This window comes from Anopheles darlingi, chromosome 2, assembly GCF_943734745.1.
Source record: "Anopheles darlingi chromosome 2, idAnoDarlMG_H_01, whole genome shotgun sequence".
Taxonomy (NCBI): domain Eukaryota; kingdom Metazoa; phylum Arthropoda; class Insecta; order Diptera; family Culicidae; genus Anopheles; species Anopheles darlingi.
The window spans coordinates 83,323,653-83,346,620 of record NC_064874.1 but is presented as its reverse complement, the minus strand read 5'-3'; the positions used below and the strand labels follow the sequence as shown (position 1 = coordinate 83,346,620).

The 22,968-nt window shown below is 49.8% G+C and overlaps 2 protein-coding genes across 8 annotated transcripts in view; one reads left to right on the top strand and one right to left on the bottom strand.

Moving 5' to 3' along the window:
• The first annotated feature begins 773 nt into the window (after window positions 1-773).
• LOC125959110 (mitochondrial-processing peptidase subunit beta-like) lies at window positions 774-12,225 on the top strand. 2 transcript variants are annotated; one of them, XM_049691896.1, is made up of 15 exons: window positions 774-827; window positions 1,061-1,519; window positions 2,548-3,110; window positions 3,180-3,884; window positions 3,946-4,308; window positions 4,371-5,297; window positions 5,381-5,425; window positions 5,493-5,699; window positions 5,768-6,343; window positions 7,063-7,872; window positions 7,941-8,658; window positions 8,728-8,912; window positions 8,980-9,321; window positions 10,766-11,980; window positions 12,062-12,225. In XM_049691896.1, exons 2-15 carry the CDS (start codon window positions 1,270-1,272, stop codon window positions 12,200-12,202), a joined length of 7,047 nt encoding a protein of 2,348 aa, XP_049547853.1. In that variant the 5' UTR covers window positions 774-827; window positions 1,061-1,269; the 3' UTR covers window positions 12,203-12,225. The 2 variants fall into 2 exon arrangements, with proteins under 2 accessions (XP_049547853.1, XP_049547852.1); XM_049691895.1 differs by lacking the exons at window positions 774-827; window positions 1,061-1,519; window positions 2,548-3,110; ... (8 more) ...; window positions 8,728-8,912; window positions 8,980-9,321 and adding an exon at window positions 10,511-10,637.
• A 176-nt stretch (window positions 12,226-12,401) lies between these two features.
• LOC125950228 (serine-rich adhesin for platelets) overlaps window positions 12,402-22,968 on the bottom strand; it is a 54,627-nt gene continuing 44,060 nt past the window's right edge. For 2 of the 6 annotated variants that reach the window (XM_049678013.1, XM_049678014.1), the window contains exons 8-11: window positions 19,942-21,732; window positions 18,349-18,612; window positions 15,346-15,563; window positions 12,402-15,276 (exon numbers count right to left, since the gene is read on the bottom strand). In XM_049678013.1, coding sequence (XP_049533970.1) covers window positions 15,155-15,276; window positions 15,346-15,563; window positions 18,349-18,612; window positions 19,942-21,732 — 2,395 coding nt within the window. In that variant the 3' untranslated portion in view covers window positions 12,402-15,154. The remainder of the gene's footprint in view (window positions 15,277-15,345; window positions 15,564-18,348; window positions 18,613-19,941; window positions 21,733-22,968) is intronic. The other 4 variants (XM_049678016.1, XM_049678015.1, XM_049678017.1 and 1 more) reach the window with 4 other exon arrangements.

Below are 22,968 nucleotides of genomic sequence, written 5' to 3'. Positions count from 1 at the left end.
ACAAAAATCGACCAAAAGACTAACTTCTAGACCGTTCTTGTGGCCGCAAGAAGTTCACGACACTCATATCGGTGGGTACTCTTTCACCAGAAGTTACTTCACACATCGGCCGCCACTGTCGTTGTCGTTGGCCCCAAACGCCCCCAAAAAAAAAAAAAAAACCACTGGTGACAACAGTGGCTATCGACTATCCGCAGTAATCACTTCTACAGCCACACTGGTTGACGGAGATGGTCGACGACCACGCATCAGAACGCTTCATCTTCAAGCTGGGCCACGGCCAAAGCCGGCCGATCCAAAAAGCCACGGCACAGCGCGGCCACCGATCAGTCGGTGATCGTAGCTCGTGGCGCGCGGATCGTTCGCTCCAAATTGGGTCTCGCCAGTGCGCCGTGACAAGTAAGTTATCGAAGCAATTCTAAGCCGGTGTACCTTGCAGCACTTGCAACTTCTCCCGAAGATCCAGTCAGTCAGTCGGTGAATCTAGTCGAATACTGTCCAGTGGAAGTAGTGACCTGGTAGGCGGTCACAACGCGAACCTTCAAGTCTTGAAGACCACGCTTTCGCTTATCAAGCACTAGGTCGGATCGGACGGGATCGACTAGGCTGGTTTTTGGGGCCGAGCTAGTTTGCCCCAAAAAGCGGTTGCGTTGCTGTGCTTGTGCTATTTCTGTGTCTCGTTGCTGCTGATAACAGCATCCTCAACAGTGTCCGCCACACGCGTGCTTCTAATGCCGGATTGGCTGGCTAGCTGGCTGGCTGGCTGGCTGGCTGTTGTGGTCTGAAACGCAGGTCTCAGGATTGGGGATCGAGTAGCTCAGTCGAGTGTGAGTGCGATGTTAGATAAAGCGAGAAACGAACCGTCGGTCCACCAAAAACCTAAGACAGAACTGGAGCAAGACACACTAGGAAGTGGCCCAGTTCTGTTGGCAACTCCTCTCCGAATGGCCGACATTCGGGTCGTTTCATTAGAGGCTAATTGATTTCTTTCAGTGAAGTCAGTGGTAGAGTAAGACTTTGGTTAATCGAAATTTGTGTTTTCAACTCCTACTCCGCACAGTGAAATCATCCGACACCGGAAGTGAGAAGGGAGCTTAGAGTGTGTGTGTGATTAGCCATCCCATTGGCCGGCGCGAACATTTGCGAGCAGCAAATGTGCAGGAGCGTTTCCGTGTGGCCAGAAGTGAGCAGAAGTGGAAGAAGAAGTGTAGTTCAAACGTTTTAAATAGCGCGCCCGCGGGTGAATCGCTGGAATCTAGCGATCTAGCGATGCACCAGACCCAGCCACGTTTGCCTCACCATCGAGGCAAACGATGGAAGCGCTATCTTCAGCGATCGAAGATGGCGACGATGACGACGACGACGACGACGACGACGATGAAGAAGGCGGCGACGATCAGTAGGCCATCATGGTACGCTGGTGGGTTAAGTGAAGTAACGGGTGCCGCGTTGGTTGCCATCATCGCTGGTGGCTTGATGGTGTTTGCAGCTGCCGCCGATCCCGGTCTCGGCCGAATGGGTAAGTACGGATGGTGATGGTCCAACGTGACAATCCGCGACACGATTTATGCGAGTAATCACCATCCGATTACATTACACTACCGCGCGGATGCCGTGGTCGGTGGAGAGGTTGTCATAATGATAATCATGCTACACATCACATGCTGACACCCCTTTGGCGATTGTTTTCGGATGTTCGCTGGTATGCTGCAGCTGCAACTGCACATGAAATGAACCAGTTCTTAATCTGTGACAAGGGACCGCATCGGTAGTTGGGCCGTTCACGAATGGGAAGCGGTGCAAGGCTTATGGAAATTTATGGGTTTTAAATCATCTCCCACGGTGGTGTCCAGTGCCGTGGGGCTGGCTTGTCGTGGGTTTGCATGGAATTTGCAGTTGAAGGAGTCGCGCTACAGGAGGCGGACGCTAGTGAACGAGCAATAAGTTTTTGCTACATTGTTTTAGCTTGTCCTATTACCCTGGTCACTATCTAATGGAGGAAGATCTGTCAATTGTAACCTAAATTGAGCGATTAATCGTGTTCATCAGACCGGGCTGTCAAAAGTAAATCTGCTCATCCCAACTATCCCCTTCAACTTGTTCCTTTGCCTTGAGAGGGAAATTAAAAGCGATTCATTGGCTAGGGAAAACTCTTAATTCGCTTTCTAATTTTCCATAATTGAAAATAAACTTCTTATAATTCTCATAATTCGAAATTGACTAAACCTGGATTTATTAACTACTTGATTTAAACCTTGAAGTTATTTCCTTGATAAACGTAATTCACTTTTCCAAAGAAATTCATTCGATGCTTATTTAAAAGTTTCTGCGCTTCAGGCACAAGATTAGATGTAAGATATACTATTTCGTTTCACTATGTCTCTTTATCACATGTCGTTCTTCAATAAAATATGCCGTACAGTAATATGAGATAAATATAGGATTAAATATAAATCAAAACTTAACTAAAGTTTTCTAACAACGCGCCTACTGAACATTCAGAAATGCAGTTTATAAAATTCTTCGTCCAATTATGCCCCAAAATAGACGGTTTGGTCGACATGATCGAACAGTTCGGAATGCCAGCGTTACCATCGGGCATCTCACCATCGACGGGCATGTGTAACGGCACTCGGAACGCCTATCAAACGCATCAGCATCTAGCCTACAACCTCAACCAGGACACGGTGCTGAGCATCGCAACGATGAGTAGCTTTCCCGAGGGATTTCCGATCGACTTTTCGTTGCTCGTGGCATTGCGCGCCAATCGTGGCCTCGAAAGGGTGCCCCTGTTTGCGGTATACTCCTCCGAGTCGGAGGAAACACTGATGCTGATGGTGGGTCGCGATGTCGCACTGTACTACTACGACGGTAATCCGGAGGACGATGAGCAGGATCAGTACCAGAACATGATCAGCTTCGGCGTAAGCATCGACGATGGCGAGTGGCATCGGTTAGGGTTCAGCGTTAAGGGTAACTCCGTCACACTGATCGTTGACTGCGATCGACAAATAACGCGAGCATTGAACCGCCGCTCCGGCGTACAGCTGTCGACCGATGGACTCATCCTGACCGGAATGCAGTTGAACGAAGAGGCCGGATTCTTTACGGTAAGTGTTTGGAAGTGGCGAGCGCCCGTTATAGGGAAGCACCAGTTAGACCTCCTCGGTATGTTCTAGGGGGATCTGCAACTGTTAATGATCGCGAACACACCGGACGAGGCGTACCATGTCTGTACCAAGTACGCACCGAGCTGTGCCGGAGGAACGGGCAGCGTTTCGAGGCACTCCTCGTCGACAACTACAACGAGGGTTGTGGATGGTTCCTCGGGACAAACGGTGACCGTAACACGCACACACCAGACCAGCACTGGACGTGGTGGTGATCGATCATCCTCCTCTTCCTCCTCTTCCTCCTCGTCGTCGACATCCTCATCAGCATCGGCCACCAGGGGTCAAGGTGCATCCAACATCCGGGATCAGGTGTTGCGCGAGTCGGTTTCGATCACTGGCGGTCCGAGTGCCCGCCAGTTCGTGGGAGATCGTGAGTTTGTCGATCTGGACGGTAATGGCGAGGGTTCGGGCTTTTCTCTGATCGGTGAGGAAGATGAATACTACACCAACCTGGAGTTTGGTGGCGATATCCATGGCCGTGTGGATGGGTCTGCGAAGAACCGGACCGAAAATCGAGGCACCGACGAGCGACATCCATCGGTGGATTCGTACGATCAGCGTCGTCCGGTGCTGCCACTGCCTGATCCGGAGTATGATGCATCCGCCGGCGGTGATCGGCGTCCTTCCCCTAGTGGACCACCAGCAGGGCGAACTGGTGGAACGAATCGAACGGATCCAGGATTCAGACTGGAGCATGAGGAAGATGATGAGGTAAGATATGCGGTTTGCAACGACGTGGCACCAAAAGGACCTTTCTAACTTTCGTATATAGGATCGTTCCGTGGGCTTTCCAGCACAATCCAGGGTGAGCATCGTTGGCGGTGTGAAGACTATCCGTGGACCGCGCGGACCACCGGGAGAACCGGGCCCGAAAGGAGAACCGGGACGTGATGGATTGGCGGGCCAATCGGGCCCATCCGGACCACCGGGGCACGTCTTTATGATGCCGCTAGTGTCGGCCGGTAACGAGAAAGGACCGGACTCGCAGGCGGAAGCACTTCGCCAGATGCTGTCCCAGCACATGACGGCGATGCGAGGTGCCGATGGACCGATGGGCTTGACTGGCGTTCCTGGAGCAGTTGGACCACCCGGACCGGAGGGTGTCAAGGGAGAACCGGGTGATACTGGCGAACCGGTAAGAACCGATAGCTTGTCACAGCTAGGACGATCTCATTTCAGTTCGATCTTAACCCATAGGGACCGATGGGACCTCGGGGAGTGGTTGGACCAAAGGGACCTATGGGTCGACGTGGACGCTCTGGGCGTGACGGTGAACGTGGTGCCACCGGTCTGCAAGGCGTCAAGGGAGAGCAAGGACCTATCGGACTTCCCGGGTTCCCCGGCGAAAAGGGTGAACGCGGTCGGCAAGGTCAGGCGGGTGAGAAAGGCAGTCAAGGTCATGACGGTGCCCAGGGTGAGGATGGTCCACCGGGACTGCCCGGACTGACCGGGGAGCTCGGACCACGAGGATTTACGGGACCGCGGGGCTTTCCGGGACCGTCCGGCAATCCGGGACTTCCCGGTTCGGAAGGTGTCCCCGGATCGAAGGGCAACCCGGGCCCTCAAGGACAGCCAGGCTCACCAGGCCAGACCGGTTCGCAAGGGCCGGTAGGTTCGCCGGGACCTCAGGGAATGTTGGGACCTCCGGGCATTCCCGGTCCGCACGGTAAGACCGGTCTACCCGGACTGCCTGGTGCCGATGGACAAATGGGACGTGAGGGTAATCCCGGTATTGCCGGACCAAAGGGAGACGTTGGACCACAGGGAGTGCAAGGACCGATCGGATTCCCGGGCAACCGTGGACCGAAGGGTGATGATGGGGAGCGTGGCGCTGCCGGTGATAAGGGAGAGAAGGGCGAGCAAGGACATGACGGGGATAAGGGCGATATGGGGCCACCGGGAGAGCGGGGCCTCCTCGGTGCGACCGGTGCGGCCGGATCCGAAGGTCCGGAAGGACCGAAGGGCTTCGAAGGTCAACGAGGAGAAACCGGCATGATGGGGCTTACCGGCGATAAAGGAAAGCAGGGCGTGCAGGGATTCCCGGGATACCCTGGACCACCGGGCGATAAAGGAGACAAGGGATCCTTCGGTATGGCCGGTCTACCGGGAGAGAAAGGAGAAAGAGTAAGTGTAGTATCTGACGATGGGATCTGATCCGAGGCAACTGTTCTGATCGATTTCTCGTTGCATTCTTCTATCCATTCCAGGGAAACACGGGACTTCAAGGAGAACGTGGAGAAGTCGGACCAAGGGTAAGTAGAGCAGGATCGAAGACTTCTTTCTTGGATTGTCAACTACACCTTCAACCACACTTGATAGGGCTTCCGAGGACCACGGGGCAGACGAGGAGCCGACGGTACTACAGGGCCAAAAGGAGACACTGGCCAGCCAGGATCACCTGGTGCCCAAGGCGAAATCGGAATGCAAGGTCCGGAAGGTCCGCGTGGATTCATCGGCCTACCAGGGCCACCAGGCAATAATGGCAAGGATGGACCTCCAGGAACTTCGGGCGAACGTGGACCACCGGTAGGTACCAGTGTTCATCGAGTCAACCCTGCCGGACTATTCCCCATCCTCATCGATGTCTTCCACAGGGAGAGAATGGAAATCCGGGACCAATCGGTTCTCCAGGAGTAGTGGGACCACGAGGATATTCGGGAGAAGTTGGCCCAGTTGGGGAGCCCGGCATACCGGGACTTCCGGGACTGCCAGGAGAGCCGGGAGTGCCGGGAGATACCGGCAAGGAGGGTCAGCCTGGACTGCCGGGACCACCGGGAAAGAACGGACCTCAGGGTGGCCAAGGATTGCCCGGATTCCCCGGAGAGCGCGGTATGATGGGTATGCCTGGTATGCCGGGTCTCAAGGGAGAACTTGGCATTCCCGGGCTGATGGGACCGATCGGCGATAAAGGACAACCGGGAGAACCGGGTCGGGAGGGACCACCGGGTCCGGAAGGAAGGCCGGGCCCACCAGGTCCAGCGGGACCATCAGGATCGAAAGGGGATCGCGGTGAGCAAGGCCTGGTCGGTCCGATTGGACGTGACGGATTGCCGGGACAGCGTGGTTTAGCAGGAGCCCCCGGACCAGTGGGACCACCAGGAGAAGATGGCGACAAGGGAGACATGGGACCACCGGGAGAGAAAGGCTTCAAGGGAGCTCAAGGTGAAGCGGTAAGTCCGATGAAGGCGATGGAAGAATCGAGAAATTAGGAACGGTATTGTGGTTGTCGAACGTTCGAGAAAAGTTCACTTGAATATAATTTTTTTATGGTTTACGTTTTCGAAAAATTCACTCGAATCATCGAGGATGATCATCACATAGTGGTTTTCAAACGGTGAATTCGAGTTGATTAATAACCCAGAGTTACAGAAAAACACATGCGCACTCGTTGAGGTAAACTAGAAGAATTATCTATTAAATTTCTATCGCAACTATGTGTTATTGGTAACTACGCTAGTATTGCCCACAGCTACCGTAGCTTAGTAACAGACAAAACATATCTGTACTGAGGTGGAGATGCCAATGTCAAATACGCTTCAGGTGGCAAATCTTCTGAGACTAGCTTCTGCACAAAACAATGTGATAAATTCTAACATGTTTTTTTTAAAAAGTAAAACAATTTTAATCCCAAATGTTGTTCATTCTCAACAACATCACCGTAACTGCCGGCTGATGCGATGCCAGGGATGCATGCCTCTCTCTCTTGTTCGTCACTACAACAAAGTTATGTTAAACTAACTTTCATTCTTTTTAAGGTTTTAGCTTTTGAGCCACGCGATCTGAAAGCAGCAATGGCATGGCATTGAATTGGAGTTGTCGAACGTTCGAAAATCGCAGTAGATATCCTTGCGACCAGGTTACTGACATGACCTATTTTCAATCTCTCTAGGGACCAGTTGGATCCCCTGGATCTCAAGGTAGCCGCGGTGAGCCGGGTGCAGTTGGAGCTCAGGGCGAAAAAGGGCCACCGGGCGAGATGGGACGCAATGGACCGAAGGGAGAGGATGGCCCAACAGGACTGCCCGGATCACCGGGCCCAGCTGGACCACAAGGAATGCCCGGTCCGTCTGGCATGAAGGGTGATCGTGGTGATGATGGTCCAGTTGGGCCAGTAGGACCGGCCGGTCCGCCTGGGGAACCAGGTCGTCGAGGACCACGAGGTGCGGAAGGAAGTCCTGGGGCGGCGGGATCACCGGGACCACAGGGAATAGCCGGCGAAGCAGGTCCACAAGGGCCACCGGGACCAATCGGACCGGAAGGCAAGGAAGGCGAGAAGGGTGCCATCGGACCGAAAGGTGAAGAAGGCAAATCCGGTGTTCCGGGACCACCCGGTAAGCGTGGCCTGCCAGGACCGGAAGGAGCGAAGGGTGTCGCTGGTCCACCCGGATTCCCGGGCAGTCCAGGTGAGCCGGGACTGGTCGGACCGAAGGGAGAGATCGGGAAGGATGGTGACGATGGGAAGCAGGGAGAACCAGGAACACCGGGAGAAATCGGACCACCGGGACCGCCGGGTGAATTGGGACCTCCTGGGAAGGTTGGCCCGGAAGGTCCAGCCGGAGCACAAGGTACGACCGGTGTGGCTGGTGAGAAGGGTGACCGTGGACTGCCTGGACCTCAGGGCAACATCGGTCTTACCGGTCCACAGGGAATGCCGGGCACGCAGGGATCACCGGGATTGCGAGGATCTCCTGGACCATCGGTAAGTTAGCTGGCTGGAACTCCTGGAATGCATAAGATTGTCTTCGATTAATCGACAATGAATTACAGGGAGAAATCGGCCCCGTCGGTAAACCTGGTGATGCGGGAGCTCCTGGCAAGGCCGGAGAAGTTGGCGCCAAAGGTCCTAAAGGTGATCGTGGTCGCCGCGGAGTGAAAGGACATCGGGGCGAACTTGGCCTCGTCGGACTGAAGGGTGACGCTGGTGAGAAAGGCGACAAAGGTATCCGCGGTACTCCCGGTTCGGAAGGATCGAAAGGCGAACTAGGACCGCTGGGTCCGCTCGGACCGAAGGGTAACGATGGCCCTCAAGGACCTCCCGGGCACGATGGCCCGACGGGTCCGAAGGGAACGGATGGTGTGGCCGGATTGCGAGGCGATCCGGGACCACCTGGTCCACCTGGCCCACCAGGACCACCGGCCGATGGACCACTCATCCCACCGGAGCTTCTATTCCGCATGAACGAGTTCACGCTTACGAAGGGCGAGGATCGAATGAAGCGTGACGCTGGAGACGGTCCCGATGGTGAGCTGGACAATGAGCTGGACGATTTCGACGAGGAACTGCTTAAAGTGGAACCAAGGAAGAAGAAAAAGAAGAAGTCCAAAGCCAAATCATCCGATCTTGGGCCCAAGTACATGGATATGTACAGCTCGATCTACTCGATGCGCCAGGAGCTGGACCGGATCCGTAAACCGGTCGGTACGCGCGAGAATCCGGCCAGGACGTGTCGCGATCTGCACTACGGACATCCTCAGTTCAAGGATGGTAAGTTCCAGAGGGGAAATCGACGACAGATGTTCTCTACTAATCCCACTGCGTACATCCGATTGGTAGGTTGGTACTGGATTGATCCGAACCTTGGAATGGGCGATGATGCGGTGTACGTGTTCTGCAACATGACATCGGCCGGTGAGACGTGCGTCTTCCCCGACATCCACAGCTCGCAGATGCCAACGATACCGTGGCGCAAGGAGAACGACAAAACGGATTGGTACTCTAACTTACGAGGAGGATTTAGGGTATGTTGCAGTTCTGTCTAAAATGGGATTCCGCTGCTCTAACGGATGTACCATCTGGCCGTTTCAGATATCCTACGAAACCGTGGGCACCGTGCAGATGACATTCCTGCGGCTGCTCTCACAGGAGGCGCACCAGAACTTTACCTACGCCTGCATGAACAGTGTGGCATGGTACAGTACGAAGGACGAGAGCCACGACAATGCGCTGAGGTTCTTGGGTGAAAATGAGATCGACATTGGGTACGATCAGTCCAAGATCAAGCCGACGGTGCTGGTCGATGGTTGTAAGACGGGTCGCAGCAAGAGCGAGACAGTGTTCGAGGTGCGCACGGCCAAGCTGCAGTACCTGCCCATCATCGATTTCTATCCGGTCGACTACGGGCAACCGAATCAAGCGTTCGGCTTCCAGGTTGGACCGGTGTGTTTCAAATAGTTTTAGATCTGGCAATGAAATGGTTGTCAAGAATTTAGTCGAAGTTAATATTTAATGAAGAAAACACATACACACACACACACGAACTAGCACACACATACGAATGCGCGTTAAAAAACTAAGGTTAGCATAAGAGAATAAAACCCAGGTTAAGGCACGAAGCAGCAAGGGAAGCTACACTTTAGGCTTAGGCATAACGAAGGCAAAGAGAGTGACCATCCACTCACAGCCACGGGACTGAGCACATCCGTTAGTCAGGAGAGGAATCGAACGAACACCCTTATTTGTTGTAAACTTTTCTTAGTTTTGTACATAACGAGGTTCATTGGGAAGGATTATTGCGAATACTTAAAAAGGTAGTACATGTTGGAGCTACGTACACATACATACATGCACGCACACACACACAGAAAAGGCGCAAACTCACAAAGCGCTCACCATTAGAAGCGTGTTCAAGGGAATGATCAACACAGAGGCACAGATAATGGGAATCATTGTAAATTGTCAAGATTATCGTTTGTTGTTGAGATTAAAGTTAGACATGAAATTGAAAGACGTACTATTGGTACTGTGGTTTACGATGATGTACTGGCTCAATCAGCAGAAGTACTAATTCAATTGAAGCAGCACCGATAATGCTTTGGGTATTTCTGTACAGATATTTTCTGCAGTTTTAACTTAATATTCACAATTGAGATTTTTCATTTTACTTCTAGCTACCGTAGTTTAGGCCTGTAAAGGCTCTATTTCCGATGCTCCGTTCACAGTTTAAGGATTTGGAAGAACTTTCGTACTAAAAGCCTCATCCACGGCCGTTGTTCTAAATCCGGATGCCCGGAAAGTGTGTCCTTGCTATCATCAGTAATTTTATGGCGTCCTTGGCTCATTCAGTCCTGTTTAGACAAATCGCAAACAAGGCCGTGAGAAACCATAAACCGTGTTGCTCTGCAATACATACATTCTCTTGAACTATGGATGAAACAGAATCACAAAGTCGATTTTCAAACAAAACGAGCTCTTATTTCAGCAAACTTATAAACGTGCCTGGAGATTTTGTACAAATTCCAGTGTTGTATCACGGTTTGCACTGCGCCTGTGCGCTGCTGTTTCGCTTTGTCTAAACAGGGCTTTCGAATCAACGTAGACCGTGTCCGTTGCCGCGGTTCAAAAAAGGGGCTAGTGAAAAACTAATTTGAACAATCTAGTTTGCTTCGCTTCGGAGAATGGGTTCGTTGCTAAAGATCTCGAATTGCCTTCGCGCTCACAGCCGTGGTTATCGACTGGTATCATCGGTGAGTTTATGTAGGAAGTGCGTAAAATAGCGTAATCTTCTTGAGCATGTCATCATCTTTCGTGTGTGCAGAAATCGTCGTTCCTCTTTTTCCATAGACCCATTCACGACTCTCTGTCTTCGTTGTAGCGTACCAAGTTATCGAACGCCGAACAGTTTCAAACTGCGCTGTTAAATGTTTCGCCAACGGAAGTGACTCGACTCGATAATGGTTTGCGTGTGGCAAGTGAAAACTGTGGCTCTGAAACGGCTACCGTCGGATTATGGATTGATACGGGATCACGATGGGAAAGCGAAGCGAACAACGGGGTGGCTCATTTCCTCGAACACATGGCATTTAAGGGAACGACCAAACGGTCGAAAACAGAACTCGAACTGGAGATCGAGAACAAGGGCGCACACCTGAACGCATACACGTCACGTGAGCAAACTACCTTCTATGCCAAGTGTCTCTCGAAGGATGTGCCACAAATGGTTGAGATACTGGCCGATATCATCCAGAACCCGACGCTAGCTGAGGCCGACATCGAGCACGAACGAGCGGTGATACTGCGCGAGATGCAGGAAGTGGAGAGCAACCTAAAAGAGGTCACATTTGATCATCTGCACGCCACTGCTTACCAGGGCACACCGCTCGGTAACAGCATCCTCGGTCCGACCAGGAACATCGAATCGATTAGTAAGACCGATCTTCGGCAGTACATGGAGGCGCATTATAGGGCACCGCGTGTTGTACTGGCCGCTGCCGGAGGAGTCCAGCATGATGAGTTGGTGCAGTTGGCCGAGCAACAATTTCGCGGACTCAGCTCTGAGATCGGTGGTGACGTTACCACGTTAAGTCCTTGCCGATTCACTGGATCGGAGGTGCGCGTGCGAGATGACTCGCTTCCGCTTGCACATGTTGCAATCGCTGTTGAAGGATGCGGTTGGACGAATGCAGACAGTACGCCCATGTTGGTGGCGAACACGCTGATCGGAATGTGGGACCGTTCGCAGGCTGGTGGAGCTAACAATGCGTCAACGCTGGCCGTTGCGGCCACCGTGGGTAACCTATGCCACAGTTACCAATCGTTTTACACGTGCTACAAGGATACTGGCTTGTGGGGTATCTACTTCGTTTGTGATCCACTTCAGTGCGAAGATATGCTGTTTAACGTACAGAACGAGTGGATGCGCCTCTGCACGATGATAACCGAGAGTGAGGTGGAGCGTGCCAAAAAACAGCTGAAAACGCAAACGTTACTTCTACTCGATGGTACTACGTCAATCTGCGAGGATATAGGACGGCAGATGCTGTCTTGTAATCGTCGCATTCCACTGCATGAATTCGAGCACCGAGTCGACGTAAGTTCAGTTTTGCTGGAGATCTGGAGTCTAATTGCAGTGTGTACTGTGTTAATTTTTTCTGTCTTTTTTTGTTTATAGAGAGTGACGGCGCAGAATGTGCGCGATGTGGCGATGAAGTACATATTCGATCGCTGTCCAGCCGTTGCTGCCGTCGGACCGGTAGAGAACTTACCCGACTATATGCGCATACGATCGTCGATGTACTGGGCACGAGTTTAAATTTTTTCATCCGTAGCTGTGGATCACATCAGCACCGATCACCTACTACTATGGGACTCTAGAAACCATGGCTAAATACGAATGCGAATAAAGCAAGGCAGACGTGCACGTTTTCATTCCATTTCTCGGAGCAATAAGTTTCGATAAGTTTCGGATGGATTGGGTTCACTTTCATTCGAGTCGCTGTAAGCAGGTGGTCTTAGTTTGATTTTACTTTTTAATATTGTTATGATTTGATTTCTATCATTGAGCCTCCAAGTGTATTCATTTGTTTTGTTGCGGTTTTTGTTCTATCCTTTGTTTCATTTCGCGAGCGCGCGCGCGCGCACCATGCACTGATAACGCACGTTCCCTTCAATGCTTTTGCCTCAACGCGAGGCTTACCTCAGTCAATGTGTTAGCGCAAAACGAACGAATTGTCCGAACGGATTCTAAACGGGCACACTATACCATCTGTAGGATGGTATTTGTTTGATTTTGCGCTTTCAAAGTTGAAGTGAATGATGGAATAGTAGAAGTGATAACTGAGTGGGGCAGGGGGGCATTGGATAATTTCGTTTTCTTTGTTTTACCATTTAAACTTCGCTACATTGAAATTCTAACTAACATACGCACGCCCCGGTCGGGAATGGTTTTGCTAAAAAAAAACTGCTAAAAATGATTGATACATGCCTATAACGCTGACAAGGGTTTTCTGCTATTTGAAATGTGTTCTGGTTTGTTTGGTTTACTTAAACTGCGCATTGAATTTCCCATTCCCTAAATTGGTTTATTCTTGATGTCGTACTGCTACTAACCACTACGCACTCCATCATTCGCTTCTCTATAAGGTCTTCGTTTTTTTTTTCTTATTTTTGATGGAAAATCACAAACAAGCAACCCACACAGTGTCAAATTGTGTGCTTCGCGTGCGCGCGATCATTCTCTAGATCACCTTTCCCTCTCCTCCGTTCTTTATATGCGCATCTTCGATTCGGCATACAACAGAAGCACATGGACACGTGCGCTCAAGCAGTTTCTGGCTGGCTGATGCGATCTTAACGACCTATTAACAACTTGTTGTTGGTGCTTCTTTACAATTTTACATTGCAGTATATCCCTTGCTTTCTTATGCGTGCGTATCTGGCTGGGTATTTTTCACACTCTTATTATCAGCTTTCAAACCACACAATAGGCTACAAACCGGTCGGAACGACGAATCTAACACAAGAAAATTGTTAAACAATACTTCAAAATCGCATGGACGTGAACACTTACACTTAGAAAATCATACTGCTAGTTCACATACAGATATCGAAAAGTGCCGCAGCGAAGGAGCTTAATATGTCCGGATGTGTGAAACACAGAGAGGCACTACTATCCCTGCGGTGAGGGATCGTGCTAGCGCGCCGAACGGCATGATAGAATGAAGAGTACAGAACTAAACAAATTTGATTTGCTTTTGCTTTCTTGCTTGTTTACAAATTTTACGTTAACTGGAACGAACTAAAACGTAATAATAACTCTAGTAATCATAATAATACCGCTCTACTTCACTCACGTTCGCTCCTGCATATACAAAGTTTGTTCTCATTTTGAAGCTGCTGTACAGAGAGGCAAACGAGCCTACCAGTAGGGCCGTGCCACTTATTTATCACTTCCATCAGAATCAATCTGGTGTTAATTCTGTATGTCCCATTTCGCCGACAACTCACTTGCAGTGATTTGACCCCCGTCTCTGCCTCTCTTCTTCTCTCACTACGGCCATCGCTTCGTTTTCCTTCTCGTCAATGCAGTCACGACAATTCGTTACTTCATTCTACCAAAGGTTACTGGATTAGTTTCGCACACGCAAGCTTGCGGTGGAAAATATTGCTTCCGTTTCCCTTGTACCACCACACGCGCACTCATACTAACACGCACTCGCAGAGGTGAACAACGATATGAACGCTTTACTATTTTCTTCAGAAAACAGACCTAATGCGACGCGGACATTGCCTCTCGCATCACTAAGGCTGTTGCCCACCTCACACGTTATGCAAAAGGTTGGGGGGCACCAGAAATATGACTACCAAAAAACCTCCTAACTATAAATCCATAAAAAGTATCACCAAGCGCTGCGCCAGGATGTGCAAGAAGGGGAAATGAAAATTATTTTTAAAAAATAATAATAATAACTGTAACCCGTTAAAGTTTATCACAACATATGATGGCGTATGGTATGTCCCACGTTCGTTCTGAAGCCTTGCGCAGCTTTTGGGTGGTAATGGTGATAAGAGGGAGAACGTCGTGAGTGTGACTCTAGGAAGCAATTGCGCCCACTTAGCGCGCATAGCATAATTTTCCTCGCAATAAACAGTGAACCGATTGAGTAGTACGTAAAGGGCGCCCTGAATAGTTGATCAATTGCTTTCCGTTTTGCTTAAAAGTTCAACAAAGAAGCACAGATTCGCAACGGAAGCGTACCCCCACAGACAAACACACAAACACGCACGCACGCACACACACTCACACACACACGCACGCAACACACGTACATAGAATCGTAGAATCACATGATCACAATACTATCCTCTCAATACGGCGCATCGTATGCTCATTAGCTGCACATGGTTGAACATGGCCAGTGTGTTTTGGCCATTCGGCACGAGTACCGCTTGTTAGCAGCAAATGAAGGAAACGAAAAAGATTTAAAACGAGATGGTCACACTTGTCTTCTTCGGTGCACCGGCAGCACCGGCTTCTAGAGTGTGTGCGGTCATTCCACGACAGCAGTAGCAGTAGGATCGTAATGGTGCTTGCACGCCAATGGCATTATTTCGTCGGCAGAAGAACGATGCCACCGCCTTTCAGTAGTAGCTGGCTTGTAACCGATGCCAACGTCATCGTCACTGCAGCAGACATGGTCACTACCAGATCGACGGTCGGCATTGACGTCGCGATCGACACCAGCGCCGTTTGCTACTGTTGCTACTATCTTGGATTTTCCATAACCACCTGCTTGAATGCTCCGGCCGGCATTCGCGAGCGCACCTCGTGGCTGCCAACCATCGTCGTACCATCGCTACTGATGTACAGCGCTAGTCCGGTGGGATCTAAAAGGAGGATTAAAACAGTTAGCATCGTGCTTTTAGGGTGCCCTTGCACAGTGGTTGGTCACTTACTTTTCTCATCTTCTATGTGTTCTAGTTTGGTGTTTTTCAGTAGCTCATCGATTATCAGCCCCGTGTTGACGCGCGTGCCCTCGACACGGCCCGAAAGCGTCGGTCCCGTGCCGTTGTCTCCGTCCAGTCCGGCACCCTTTTTCCGTCGTTCCACTGCCGACTTCATGCGATCCAGTGAGCCGGTTTCACTCATTGGAATTGAGCTAGAGCTGGGATTTCTTAACATGGACACCGCGCGATCATGATGCACCGCGTTTCGTTTAAGGTTTGAGGTTCACCGTTGATGAAGGCGGAAAGGTGTGATATAAGTCACAAAACGAAAAAAAAAACACAGGACCGGAGAAGGAAGAGAAAGATAAATGAGGGAAAAGTATGTTATCAGTTAAGGTGCTTCGAAGATCGTGTCTGCATTCAATTCGAATACTGCAAAAACCAACAACGTTAACGGATTTTTACTGTAAACAACGGGACGAAATAGCAAACATTACTGCAACACAATTCACACAACGTGCGCGCCACGGATAAAATATCCCCATTGCCTGGTTCGCAGGTGGGATTTCGATTGGCAAAAGGGAATCCGGATGGTTTACAACAATATACAACTTCGAATAGAAACGAAAAACTGGCTTTTGGTGTAACATTCCGGTATAATACTACTAGACTAGTGAAACAAAACAGAGCAGCTACTTCAAAACATACATGGCACACAAAAAATTGAAAAGCCCCTCTCAATGCAGAGCAGGCAAAACAAAACGAAGAGAGGAAAAAATGTAGAAAAAAAAAACAAATTTGACAAGAAATTAAAATTATTTGTAAAACAAATCACTCCAAAAAGGTAAAAGCTCCAACTAAAGTTGATCCAAAGCCGTAACTAACACCGAAACACTAAAAGAAGCGATTAATCCAAGCAGTCGTTAATGATAACCGGTCAGAATGAATCTGCTGAAAGTAAAGTAATTTCTTAGCAACGGTTAGCTAATCGGCGACGGTTTTCAATTCGATTTACACATTTCTACACAGCCAATAAGGTCGTCGATAGTAACAATAGCCTACTGCAAAACAGCGCTTACAATTGCACAAGAAGGACTAAAGACAAACCAACCAAACCACCAACCCATTATTAACCGTAACCAACAAATTGTATAAATTTTTCAAAAGGAAATAGGAAAGGCGAAAAGTAAGAAACAATTTGCCTAACCGTAGATAGCAAAACCAAGGAAAACTAGCCAAAGAGAGCCAAGGGAAAGCGAGCTTGCCAAACAAACGGGTAGGGCTAGAAGCATAAGCATAATACATGAGCATAGAAGGAAAAGATGTCAGTAAACACAAACATGTTAGCACTGGGACGTCGGATCGCAAGCGAAGATGGTAGATTGAGAGATGATGATGGGTTGTTAGTTGTGGTGCCATTGTTGAGCAGCATCGACTCGCAGTAACCGGACGATGACGGTGACGACGAAGCGGTAGCAGCCGCTGCTGCCATCGTTGCCGAGGTCGCCGGCCCAACACCCGCCGGTTCCACCACGCACAACGGTGTACTGTGGCTGGTAGCAACGCTACCACCGGGAAGCCCGCCCGTCGCCGATAGGCCACCGGTGCTTACATCGATGCGACCACCGCTACCGATCGCATCGATATAATCACCAGGGACGGATACAACCGTGCCTCCGGATATGCTGGTGGTGTTGGTGCTAGCGGCAGCAGTGGCGGCAGCAGCGGCGATGCTGGTACTGGAACCGATTCCAGTCCCACCGCTCGGCCCCCCTCCTGGCCCGCCACCAACCGACGATGGACTGATGGCGCTCGAGCCGGGCGACGACGTACCGCCGGCACCGGATGTTGTTGATGTCGAGGTGACTAGCGTTAGTGAGGTTAGTTGGCGAGTGCTACCGTCCAGCAAGCGCCTGTGCAGGCCACAAATGTTCCTAAGAATTAGCGGGAAGGTAGTTGGTAATATACGGATCATTAACGAACACTCGGACGGACAATTAGCAGAAAACGGACGGTACCGGGAGGAGGAAGTAAAGATTCTGAAGAAACTGCTACGCAATTACACAATACGGATAAAGATAAGAGGTACGGATCTACGGGGAAGAAACACCGTTTGGAGATCGAGATCATCGAGGAACAGCGATTCAGAGAAAGCCGATAGCAACTAGACCAAGCCGCTGCGAGTTGACGTGACGCGAGTGAAGGAAGCGGCGCAGAAGATAGGCGAGTGAAGGAGAAAATCCTCGTGACAATCGCAGGTGTGTTCAGGATGGGGAAGTGAAACTCTGTGTACTAATCTAGTGTGCCTAGGTATCAAACCAAACTGTTGTTGTCGGTCTTCGTTGCATTTTATATCACCGTTCGAGGAACAAGGAGTCGAGAAGGATTCACGCAAACCGTTCTATGGAGGATGTGTGTTAACCCTTTTCAGTTTCTTGAATGTACAATCTTGTGTTAATTCACACACGTACACACTTCTACTTGTAAGTGCAACACACAAAGAAAACCCCTCTGTTACTCCATTCCCTTTTTACCATCGTGCTAAAACCGCATACTGTGTACTTTATGGAACTTCTTTTGTTGTGCATAATGGACAAAATGGTATAGCGTGTATTGTTCGTTTCAAAATCAATTAGCCTACCAAGAGCGAGTGTGATTGTCTTGCCCTACACACTACACAATCTAAAAGCACTGAAGTGGTTGTGTGTGCATGTTCTAGCTTCAATTGTTCAATGCACTTTTAGTAGTGTTAGCTACTTTCGTCGATTCGCACTACACAACTCTCAAAGCCACTGTCGGTGTGCCGGGTGTGTCGTTGTTTCTCAAAACAAACAGGTGATTAATTATTCTTCCTCTAAACTGTTGCTCATCATACAAACGATTTTCAACCAACACAACAACAACAACAACAAAGATAGAAAGAGATACAAACAAATTTGATTTGAAAAGTGGGATAGAAAAACAAATGCTTCTGTCCATATTTGCTGCTAGCGCAGGTACTTGGTTTCTTACTTTAACACCGTCGCACTGGTAGCAGTGTTGGTGGTGGTGGTTGTGGTGTTGGTAGAAGTAGATGTAGTAGTAGAATTGGAAGTATGGCTAGAGTTACTACTACTAGTACTAGCAGTAGTAATAGTAGTAGTACTAGTGGTAGTAGTACTAGTAGTAGAGGCGGTAGTAGAAGTGGTGGCAGACCTGTGACAATCGTTTGTCGATTGGTTTGTCGATGGTCTTTTAATGATCAACTTTAGCACCACGCGCACTACCGAGCGGAATCTAGAAGACGGAATCGCACGAAGAAAAAGAGAAAAGAGAAGGAAAGAGAAAGAGAGATAAAAAGAAAGAAAACGATAGAGAACATTTTTGGGAAATTAAACCGGGCGCCAATCCAATCCGGTGTGCTCGCCAATCCGTGAAGAGACCGAATACTGCCCGGGGCTGGGGAAGGCTGCCGTTTTGCAGCGATTGTTAAACAAACAAACATACACGCGAACAGTGGTAGTAACAGAGCTTTCAGCAAACAATTACGCGAAACGCGCCGGCATCATATTTGATTATTGCATCATCGCGGGGAAAATGGATATAAGAATGGTTAACCGAAAACAACAAAAACAACACCAACATAAAGTAACCGAAACATTTAAACATAAACATTTAAACCGAAACATAAAACACAAAACAGACGACCAGAACAACCGTTAATAAAATGGCAACCACGAACACGAACAAGCACCGGAGTGCGATGAAAGCCTTTTTGCAGGAGGAGGGAGATCACCATTTTTCTTTGTAATTTTAAACTGTGATGAACGATGTGCTCTGCGACGTGTGTCACATGTTTCATTGCGTTGGATTCCGTTGGTAGCGAATCTTCTGTATGTACAACGAATTGCTGTCTCAATTGAGGGGTTGGATGAGACAGAGTGAACCCTTTGTCTATCATTTAAAAATCTAAAACGCAATGATTCTATGGCAGTCTAAATAAATGTACATTCCCTGTTACACATTGCAACGATGATCCTAAGAATGTTCTACTGACACATTTTAACCAGGAGATCGGAGCAGATCATTCAATGGAGGCGCCTGGTAGCGAAACACTGGGCGCCTCCATCTTGTGTTTGAAGTCTTTTGCTGTTTTTTGTGTACTGTACAGATCTCTTTATGCCGGAATTACTGATCTCTCTATTCTACATCATAGACACACGTCTTTTGAATACAAACCAACAAAGAAAAGGGTTGATCAGGAGCACTAGGCGCATCCTAAGGCAGTATCGTCTGATGTTTGATTATAGAGTGGCTGCTCTCATTGTTTCACCCAGCACCACACTCTCGCTTAATCGAATACACCACACGCACAACATACAGACGATCTATGATCACAACAACAAAGATGCATTATGTAGGCGTCACGGAGGACTGCCCTGTGATTGCCGCGTCTCCGTAGCGCGTTTTCGTGACGTCGGTCTCTTGCGAGTCATATCCACAACGCGAGGCAGCAGGAGCTCACGGGAGTGTGTGTGTGTGCGAGAGAAGAGAATGGTAGAACGAGACACAGCGAGAGGCGTTTTGCGTTGAAGATGAGAGTAGATAGTGACTTTGGGGTATTACCTATGGAAGACACGATTTCCGGACGCGGCTGGTTGAATGGCCGTCGCGGTCACGGGCACCGCTTTCGTCACTGCCGTCGCCGCCACCGAACCTGCGGTCGACCCTTTCGCGCCGGATGTCTTGGTGTTGGTGCCCGCGGTACCTCCCTTCATAGTGACACCGGCACCCTCAAGCTTTGAAACGGCGGCCGTCACTTTGCTACTGCTGATCGCCAGGTTTGCAGCACCGTTCGGGGACGTTTTCAGACCGAGCGGAAAGTTGTTGTACGAGGAACGATGCTTGAGCGATTCCAGGTTCGCCGACGATGACTTCCCGATCGGATAGTTGCGGGCAATGTTGTAGAAGTTGCTATCGGACTGCCGGAAGTAGCCACCACCCCCACTACCACCACCGATGGGCAGCTGCTGGACGGAGGCGGATGAACAGTTGGCTAGCGAGAGTGCCGCACCACCGATCGGGATCGTCCCGTCGGGACTCAAGCCACCGATTGGTGCACTCTTGCGGAAGTTTCGCTCGAATGGATTGGCCGATCGGGTGGAACCACCACGTGCCACTACTTTGGCAGCTACTGCTGAGGTCGTTGTCGTCGTTACGACGTGTTTGCTCTGTTGCGCTCTGCTCAGCACCGGCTGATCATTCTCATCAGGGCTGCTGGTGGCGCTCGTGTTGGTCGAGGCGAATCGTTTGCGGCCAATGTTGGGTGTTAGGAAGGGTACATGGTCAACCTGATCGAATCCGGCCGTCGGTATCGTACCGAGCGAACCAATCTTGGTCATATTACTGCAAGCGAGCCGCGCCATATCCGGCGACGTAACATCATCCTCGAGCCCTATGTACCGGGTGTACCCGATACCGGACCGCTTCCGGTATACGCCACCATTGAATGAGTTGCGCATCTGGAAGGGAAGGAAGCGGTTGGCCTGCTCGAAGCCGGAACCGGTGAAGGAATGGGCACCCGGTGACTGCGGTTTACCGTCCGCGTCCGGTGAGCTTCTTTCATCGGCTTCCACCTGGCGGCGCCTTCGTACCAATACGTCATCCCGCTCATCATCGACCGTCAGATCGGTAAGGGATTTCATTTTTGCAAAGCTGAACCGACGCGTTTCAAAGTCCTTCTTGAGCTTCAGCAGATCTACCGGCGTGTCGCCGAACTCACGCTCGTACGCGGACAGATTGCCCATGGATTTCATGCGGTTCAGGTTGAGCAGCCCGGGCGTACCGGGTGCCAGCACGCTCAGATCATCGGTGACCACACCTAGTGCTGCCGCCTCTAGCAGCAGGCTCGCCCGTCCCTGGTAGTCCGGTTGGTCTTCGTCTGGGAACATGCTACCCTTCGGGATGGCCAAATTGTTCATGCTCTTGATCTTGACCAGCTTCGCGAGCGGTATCTCGGCCGTTGGCGTCCCGAACTCATCGACACCCGGTTCGGTCTGGTCCTCGCTGCTGTCCGCATCCGATAGCACCGTGATGTCCGGCGTCGCGTACAGCTCGTCGCCCGAGTCCGAATTTGGCGTTTGCGGAAGGCGCAGCTTCATCAGTAACCGGTTAGCGGTGACCGTCTTCGTTGGTGTCCGATGATGGTGGTGGTGCCCACCGAATCCGGCGATGCTGCCGCTACCGCCGCTAGTGAGAAGTTGCTTATTAGCATTCACGAAACGACTCAAGCCACCGTTAACTAAGGGCTGGTGGTGGTGTGCGCTTGTGCCACTACTACTGGACGGCACCGTACTGTGCGATACCGTAATGAGCGGTTTACTATGCGGAAAGGTGGCCATGGCCGGTTGCCGGAATCTACACGAGTTTCGGTTCGTTTTTTTTTTTGGTAGGCGTGTGGGTTTAGGTGTGCGTCATCATGGCGAACAACAATTGCGTTTGTTGCGGTCATCGACGCATCGATCGATTTGAGTTTTCCGTTTTTTTCCATTTTTATCAAGCAGTAGTAAAATAATGGGCGAGGAGGGGTAGGTGTAGTCCATGTTTCATCGCATTGACATCAAAAGCGCACGCGAGAGACAGTAAGTGAAGGTAATTGAACAAACAAAAGAGAAAAAGGTGGGGAAATAAAAAGGAAAACGGTGGGAAGGAAGAAAAAAAGAGAAAAAAAAACAGAAATAAAACAAAGGAATACAAAAGGAAAGGAGAGAATCAGTTGCAAATGTCTCCATCTATTGCAATAGTCGGTTATCAGAGTGGAAAAGGGGAGCGAGATGGTATAGTGTCGGAAAGCTGCAATAAGGATTCACTAGCGTCTAGAGCGTTCGAGCGTTATACCGCTACACGTACATTCCAACTACAGTTCTAGCTAGTAGCCTAGTCTACCCTAAGGCTAATAGAGAGGATCATTTGGGATCTTCGCGATCGCGAATTGTAAGCAAACCCACACACCACACCACGCGGCTCGCACGGCACAGACATTCGCGAGCTGTTTAGTGATGAGGTGACAAGTTAACAAATACTAGGAGGCGACTTGCTGTAGAGAGATGATACTAAAGCACACCCATCTATCTGGACCTTCGATTCGGAAGAAGAGCAATCTTGGGCTCTTGCTTTGTTTCTTTTTCAGGGAATGTTGTTATTGCACGATGTTAGTTTAATGTATTAGTTAGTCTCATATTATTAGTTGGTGTATAAAGAAGATTTCTTATAAACCGTTGTTTGTTAGTCAACTATTCGCTAGTGTAGGTTAAATTATACACAGCATTGTGTTAGTACAGTTGCTGGATGCCAGAGTTAGAGAAGTAGAGGAATGTAACGATGTTTGCCTAGCGAAAGCAGACAACTCAGAATAGTTGATCAACCAGTAGCTCCTCTTCAACCATCACTTAAGATGACAGAAATCGAAGAATACAATTTAGCACCAAATTTCTAGCATGAAAACACGCGAAAACCGGAAAAGCTCCGATGGTGATTGGTTGAATTTCAACAGAGTAACGAGAAGGAGGAGAAGAAAGAAAACTAACAAATGTATAGAGCGAGCGCAAAGAGGGTAAGCAACAGGTTTGATTTTTTTTAATGGAAACGTCAAAC

Bases quoted from the DNA above. Each gene is read 5' to 3' on its own strand.
- LOC125959110 (XM_049691896.1), top strand. From the start codon at position 1,270: ATGCACCAGACCCAGCCACGTTTGCCTCACCATCGAGGCAAACGATGG. The intron at 3,885-3,945 runs GTAAGATATGCG...TTTCGTATATAG, and splicing joins AGCATGAGGAAGATGATGAG to GATCGTTCCGTGGGCTTTCC. The intron at 5,426-5,492 runs GTAAGTAGAGCA...CACACTTGATAG, and splicing joins GTGGAGAAGTCGGACCAAGG to GGCTTCCGAGGACCACGGGG.